Source organism: Odontomachus brunneus, unplaced genomic scaffold, assembly GCF_010583005.1.
Source record: "Odontomachus brunneus isolate Ranch 3 - 2012 unplaced genomic scaffold, Obru_v1 Obru_scaffold_032, whole genome shotgun sequence".
NCBI lineage: Eukaryota > Metazoa > Arthropoda > Insecta > Hymenoptera > Formicidae > Odontomachus > Odontomachus brunneus.
This window is the reverse complement of record NW_022639482.1, coordinates 1,993,069-2,000,150: the sequence shown is the minus strand read 5'-3', so window position 1 is coordinate 2,000,150 and position 7,082 is coordinate 1,993,069. Positions and strand designations below refer to the sequence as shown.

General features: G+C 44.0%; 1 protein-coding gene across 2 annotated transcripts in view; it reads left to right on the top strand.

Moving 5' to 3' along the window:
- LOC116843443 (zeta-sarcoglycan) overlaps nt 1-7,082 on the top strand; it is a 379,594-nt gene that overhangs the window by 57,237 nt on the left and 315,275 nt on the right. Inside the window, exon 2 of one of the 2 annotated variants that reach the window (XM_032813829.1) lies at nt 791-966. In XM_032813829.1, coding sequence (XP_032669720.1) covers nt 849-966 — 118 coding nt within the window. In that variant the 5' untranslated portion in view covers nt 791-848. Of the gene's footprint in view, nt 1-790; nt 967-7,082 lie in introns of those variants that run through there. The other variant, XM_032813831.1, reaches the window with a different exon arrangement.

The following is a 7,082-nucleotide window of genomic DNA, read 5'->3' as shown; positions in this document are numbered from 1 at the left end:
AGAGAGAGAGAGAGAGAGAGAGAGAGAGAGAGAGAGAGAGAGAGAGAGAGGGAGAAAGAGTCGGCGTCCCAACCCCCTTATCCGATAGACCGACACGTACTAAACCCTTTCCCCCCCGTTGACAATTTACTCGCGGTTCGCTTGTCATCGGCAAAGATACAAAGATAATTGGTCATTGGGGTATGCCATCGCGCGCGGGGCGAAGCGAGATAGACGAAACCAAGTACTTTGAAGAGGGCAAGCACTTTGAGCAGATTTGCTTTGGCCGTTGTTTCGGGCTTGTATTTTAGTTTAGATCAAAAGACTGACGCCACTGACCAATTCAGCCGTATCTAAGCTGCTGCCTCTCCGTCCTACCGTCGGCGTCCTTTCTCATTCTCTCTGTCCCACCGTCCCACCGTGTGTCGCTGCTGCGTTGTTATACGCCCGTTTATTTCCCCTCTTTCCATCTCCCGTGTCCGTCGCCTTTACCTCTTAATGACGGATTCTTCGATGAGTCTAAGAGGGCACACTTGTCTTCGGCGAGAATTCGATGCGGCCTTTAATTACGGCGACATTCACTATCGAACGTGGTGTAAAGTTGCAGCAAATTAAAATTCTCTTCAACCTTCTGTTCGTTAAGCGACGCGAGACGTAACGTTTTAACGCGAGATGTAAATTCCCGCTTCGCGGTATTACGCTCCTACTTTTTCGGGATGTCGTCCAGTTCGCGAGCGTCAGAATGACACTGACGCAGTTGTGAAATTTACGCGAAATTTTTTTATACCTATATTTTTGTTTTTTTTTACAGAAATAACGACGGCTAATCGTTCTCTGTGCGAGTGCACCACGGGGAAGGAGAGGAGAGAATGACGAGGAAACTTGGACGATCTGGAAGCAGTAGAATCGGAGTTCAGGTGGCGGACCGTAGCGCCGGTACGAGGTCTATAATGGGCATGCATGGTCCGCATGATTTGCATACCAATGGTGAGTAATATAAATTACAGGTAATTACCTGGACGTTCAGGAGAGCCGATAATTTTATTCCGTCCTATTTTCATCGCATCGTTATCCGCGCGTAAGAACGAGCCAGGCTGATCCGCGAACTTATTTAAATTATGCGACAGCGATTTCAGTCGTTGATTAGTAAATCGTGGAATTTCACGAAACCCTGATACGCTGCTGCTTTAACTGTGTCTCCAACGGGAGAAACCATTAACGCAAGACGGACGAAAACATCCATTTTGCATTGTACTTTGATTTTTTACATGAGTGTACGCCATTAGGAAATTAGTCAATCCTTTCTTCAGATCTTTCTAGCTCGCGCTCGAGAACATTCTTTCTGTGGAAAACTTTACTGAAAATCTACAGTTCACGTTATACGTACTGTAGACTTTCAGTAAAAATTTTCCTGCAAAAAAGGACGTTTTGGAATGCAAACCTAAGCTATAAATATGTAATAGTATCTTAATCGAATTTCATATACACGTTGTCGACCCTTGGTAGGGATTATTGAATTTTCGATATGAATTTCCAACACTTCAATTTTGTACGAACACGAAATTAATCCCCGTGTTTTCGTAATGTTTCACGCGGAAAGATATCGGAGATAGATTTGAAAATTTGTGTTTGATGTGTATATGAGGGAGCATTTGAAAATAATCTAAAACGCGATAAATTATCTACTACTAGGACCGTCTTGCGAGGCGCATCCAGAGGATAAAGCGCTCTCGTAAAACCAGATGGCGCCGTTGTTAGGCGGCTTATTTCGCTCTTCTCAATTAAAAAGTTAACCGCGCTCTGCTATTAGGGTTGTATCGCGCGAGCTGTATACACGGTTATCAGGGACGAGTACGATACTCGGGGAATCGGCGATACCTCGGCACGTTACTGTTACCGTTTGCCGCTACTTCTCTCCGCCGTTGGACGATACAGGCGATACCGTCGTAGCGTTTAATTTTCTAAGTTTTTCCTCGAAATGGGGCCTCGGAAGTTCTTCAGTTTCGCGAGTGCGGGAGGGGGAGATGAGAAAAGGAAAAAGGAGAAAATGGATGAGGGCTGCTGGAGAAGTCGGTGGCGGAAAAGCCGGAGTAAGCAAGGGGCGAGAGAGGAAGAGGAAGGAAGGGTGCTAACTTCGGTGCCTCGACCCTTTTTAATGTTTATAGTTTCAAGACGCCCAACACACACACACACACATACACAGATACACACACATGCGTCGTAAACATAACTGCGACTACGTGGCGGAGGCTCGCCATGCTTTGCACGGCGCGGCTCGGCGGAGATAATTAGAGAAATATCGCTTAATAAAGTTCAACCACTCGAGCGCCGAAAGCGAGAGAGGCTGCTCTCCTGCGAAATGTTCGCGATGCTCGCGCGATAGAAACGCGAAAGCGCGAGTGCGATCAAAACTTGGCTGATTGTACGCCAAACGAGTCGGCTTAGCAACTGCTGATCTCTTCTCGCAGGTGGGACATGGCAACCGCGAGTATCTTTGCGAGCAATCACGTCGCAAAGCGATCAAAGCGCGCGAACATTGTCGAATATTCGAAGCGAAATTAGCGATTTTTACGGGAACACCTTCGGTATTGATGCACTTTGATTTCTATCTCGACTGTTACGAGACATTTCCGAAACGTTTCCTTCGAGCGCGAAAGTCTCTAGACGGCTTGAAGTCTACCTTAATTTCGCACAATTTTCCGGGAGTTTGTATATACACAACTATGTTTATTTTTAAATTTCTAACACTTGACATATACGTGGGCGACCTGATGATTGCATAGGCCGCTCTATTACTTTTAGCCGATAAATCGATCGGTGTCCGCGTACGTGCCATGTCCGGCGGACGCGTCCGTAATCGAGCGGCGGTGAAACCGACCGCCATCGCTTTATCCCGAAAGTTTCGCAAAGGTTGTTTGGCACAAGGCGCTGCTACAAGGGGTGAATCCGGCCGACACTGATTTAGAAGCTATAAGTCAGCACCGACGCGCAATTACCCCCCTTCGCCTGTCAGAGAGCCGGTTCGAACGGCGCTCGCCGCGGGATGCTTACCGTGATCCAACCCCACGGGCTTATAGCTTTTGAAAATGGTGAAAAATGTGAGCCGTGGGCCGTTTCCGTCGTCGTCGGTGACCCTTCTCTCGCCCGTCTAAATGCAAACGTTATTACGACAATTTCGTTGCCGCTCGTTAATAGCGCCTATCGATCGTCGAGGATGCATGTGAAATTTGAAAAAGGAGATTGTGTCGGATAGATAACTCGAGAGAACGAGAGAGAGAGAGAGAGAGAGAGAGAGAGAGAGCAAAATGGAATTTTCCGGTATACTAGAATCTCACCGAGAAGCGAGCCAATTTCTGCGAGGCAAAGTTCCATTTTACTGTACGCGCCGGTTTTGCGGTGTAGCGAAGTATATAATGTGGATTTAAGCATTCTATAAGCTTAGACAGAGTCTTGAGTCATGAGGAAATGTATGAATATATATGCGAATTTCCGAAATTCGAACTAAATATTCGTCGCAAACATATTGACATATAAGTTTAATTATTTCCTTGAGGCTCGAATCTCTTCTCGCGAAAAGATTTAAAGCTTACTTTGGTGACATAATACCGCGTAAAATACATCGAAACGTAAAATCCTGGAAAGAGCGCAAATATACGATCGTCACACATCGAGAACCAGTTTGAACAAAAAGTCCTCGAAATTCCGTCCATTCGCGGGATCCAATATAGGAATCAGGAACACGTCGCGTCACTCAATTTAACTTGATAATCAAACATTATCGCCGTATCGGATGTCACTTCGGAAGATGCGATGCAGTGAGAGCACGGCCGAGCTCATTCTAAATTCGGTCGAATAAGAGCTCGAGGAGCCGCGAACGTCTCGGATGCATGGCGAACGGTCGCGCAAAGTAAAGGCTTTGACCAAGGCTTGGTATGTAAATACACTTTGCGGCCTTCTCTGCGATGACGCCGGTCCATGCCATCGTCCTGCAGACGCGGGAGTTCCCTATGGAATCCCCGTAACACCCGTATTCCAATACGAACAGGCGGAACTACCTCGCGGAGCCCTGCAAGGATCGAACGGGACAGTACCCGGGGCCGTGCGCCACGTTATCCGGCTTTCCTACGAGTGGATAACAGAAACGCTTGCGGTCCACGGCGACTCGCGTGACTCGATATTACGATATAATCCGGATCCACGAAGCTAAGTTTATGTGCGAACAACGTTGCGGGATACTTTGTCAGGCCGCGTAATAAGCGAGAGGTAGCAATGGAGCAATTATTCCGGGAGCGGAATATCGAAATAAAGCTAGGTCAGCTTGTTAGTTTGGATTATTATTGATAATGATAACGGAGAGATGCTATCTCTTTATTTCTAATTGTCATGTGTCCCTCGTAAATCGTTCCATGATTACGTTTCATGATTATATCTTTGTTAATCTGTAATTAGTACACGGGCAGAACGTCATAATTTTTCTTTTTCATATCAATTATTTTACCGTGTTTCTAGTGACAATAGATTGTCAGATAGATCTATTTTGTTAAAGAATTCCTCCAGGAACATAGCCAATTTAATAGCACATTTCAGTTTCTAAAATATAAAAATTATATGGCACATATAAAATGAAAGGATAACAAATTACCGCAGAATGTCGATCTATTCCTCACGGCTACAAAATTCTATAGTAATTTCTACTATACAATTCTTTGCGTGTAATGATAACCGCGGCAATGTTGATCGAGCTCGATACGGCTACGTTGATTCCTTTTCCCGCGGAAAATTAGAATGACACGTGATTTAATTATCTTTTCAGCGTGATAACGTCTAAAAAATCTGTCAACACGTGTGACTTTAACTGTACGCTGCTGCATCAAGAGATTTGCATATTTAGCAGACTTGGCGGACCCTCTCGTAACCATCGTCACTATAGAAAAGTAATCACGGGGGAAGTTTAATTGGGACTTCGTTCACGTAATAAGTTTCGAAATATTCGACGGTACATGGAAGCCTCCGTGTGCTTCAAACTCCCCTCTGATTGCGCTCGCTTTTTGAATTCACAATCGATAATTCGGAGCAGCGCAATATCCGCCCTAGAGGCGACCGGGTAATTCGCTCGGTCGTCTCGCAATTCCATTTACACAACGGCTTAACCTAAGGTTAATTCGATAGTAACATTAATCGTCGCGCTAACAACGATCAGGCCGACTGAGCTGAAGTTTTAGTGAATCGCGATTTAAGCGGGCCCGCTCTTTAATGGAATTCCGACTTATTTTTCGTTGGACGTTTAACGTGGAGAATGAAAAGAACTCGCGAACGAAACGATAGCATCTAATAAAACTTCGCATAAGAGAAAGTTTACTGCAAGTGGCTCGAGGTATCGAAACAGCTGATGGAGAGAACGCTGAGGAGTTCGCATAAACGTTGTAATAAAACTAAAAAAAAGAACGTGGAAAGTTGACTTACCGCGTATGCTTCAAAGTCCAGGAAGATACTCAATGCGTGTGTTGACACTAGACATTATTATCCTCCCACCGTTTAAAAATATTCACATCAACAATCGCGACTGGCTTTCATTGGCTATTTTTCTTTCTCACTTGGTCGTATACCTAAGTGTCTTGCTTATATTGGTTAAAAAAAGAAGAAAGAATAAGTTGACATATTAACATGATCCAAATATTTTAAATGGATGCTAAAATGAATACCAAAATGAATGACGAAACTCTAAAAATGTCGATAACGTAGAATCCAAAATGTCATATCAAATGACATAATTACGCTAACTTTTTCATATTTCTTGTATATATAGATCTTATAAAATAAATGTGTGTGTGATTTTTGTTTAATTATATTAGTGGAAATCATAATCACGCATATATATATATATATATATATATATATATATATATATATATATATATGTCTTTCTGCAAACTAAATCTCCTAAATTTAGTAGCAAGCAACTGAATGTTCATTGCAATTTTTTTTGCAATTTTCCTAAGGCGGAACAAATACATGTTTGATCTGTATAAGTTGCAAAACTTTTATATCGAGGAGATATTTAGGGGAGACCGAGGCTAGTTGGCTACCGGAGTAAGTTGGCAAAACCGGTTATTTCTAATATTTTCTAACAAGTTACAAAATTAAGCAAGTAAGATTTTTAAACATCAAAGATAGCTTTGAAATTCCTGCTTGTTTGATTCTGAAACCTATCAAAGAACGGTAGAAATAATCGATTTTGCCCCGGTGGCCGCGATCTCTCCTACGCTAACTGACAGATCAAGATGTCACGTTTCAAATTTTATATCGTTCTTGTCGCGTATTGAGTAATGTTCCAGTTCCTTGTTGCACGTACTTTCATTATGCAAAAGTATTTGTAAGTCTGCGCGAGCAATACGACGTAAACTTCGCAGAGAGAGTTCCCAAGTATGCCATCCCTTTAACAGCATTGTAATTAAGGGACACACACACATGCACACATACATACTTATATGAGCTGAACATTTATTAGTGCTTATTATCGCGTCGCAAGGACTACGAACTAACGGAAGGGCCAAGTGCGATCGAGGGTCTGGTTAAACCGGCTGGAAGAGCGTCGAACGACCAACTTTTTTTTTACTCTACCGACTCCCTTTTTCTCGCGCGCGCCTTTTCTTTCTTGTTTCTGTCTAATTGCTTTGCTTACGTCCGACGGATGAGGCTCTTCGGTCACGTGTCTGAGCCGTCGCTCGAATTGCTCCGACGTAAAGTTTCCTCTGTGCATCTCGTCGCGCTTAACAGCCAGAGAAACGTGCGTTTTGCGGTGCTGCAGTTCGCGCTATATTAATGCCCACTTTCACACACACGCACCGGTGAAACGATTCACTCGTCGCAGCGCGCTGTTGCTTCGCAATAGGATTGAGATCCTTCATCGTCGAAATAACGGTGGGAGGATACAGAAATCGTACTGTCGATATCACGTTGCAATTAGCGACGCGCGAACTTTGACTGACGAGATCGATCTTTAAACTTTCGCAAACGCGAACGACACCCTCGTACTAATCACCCTCGTGATCAAATACGATAACTAGCGGCGATGTGTATGACGACGCGCACAGATCTCGGGG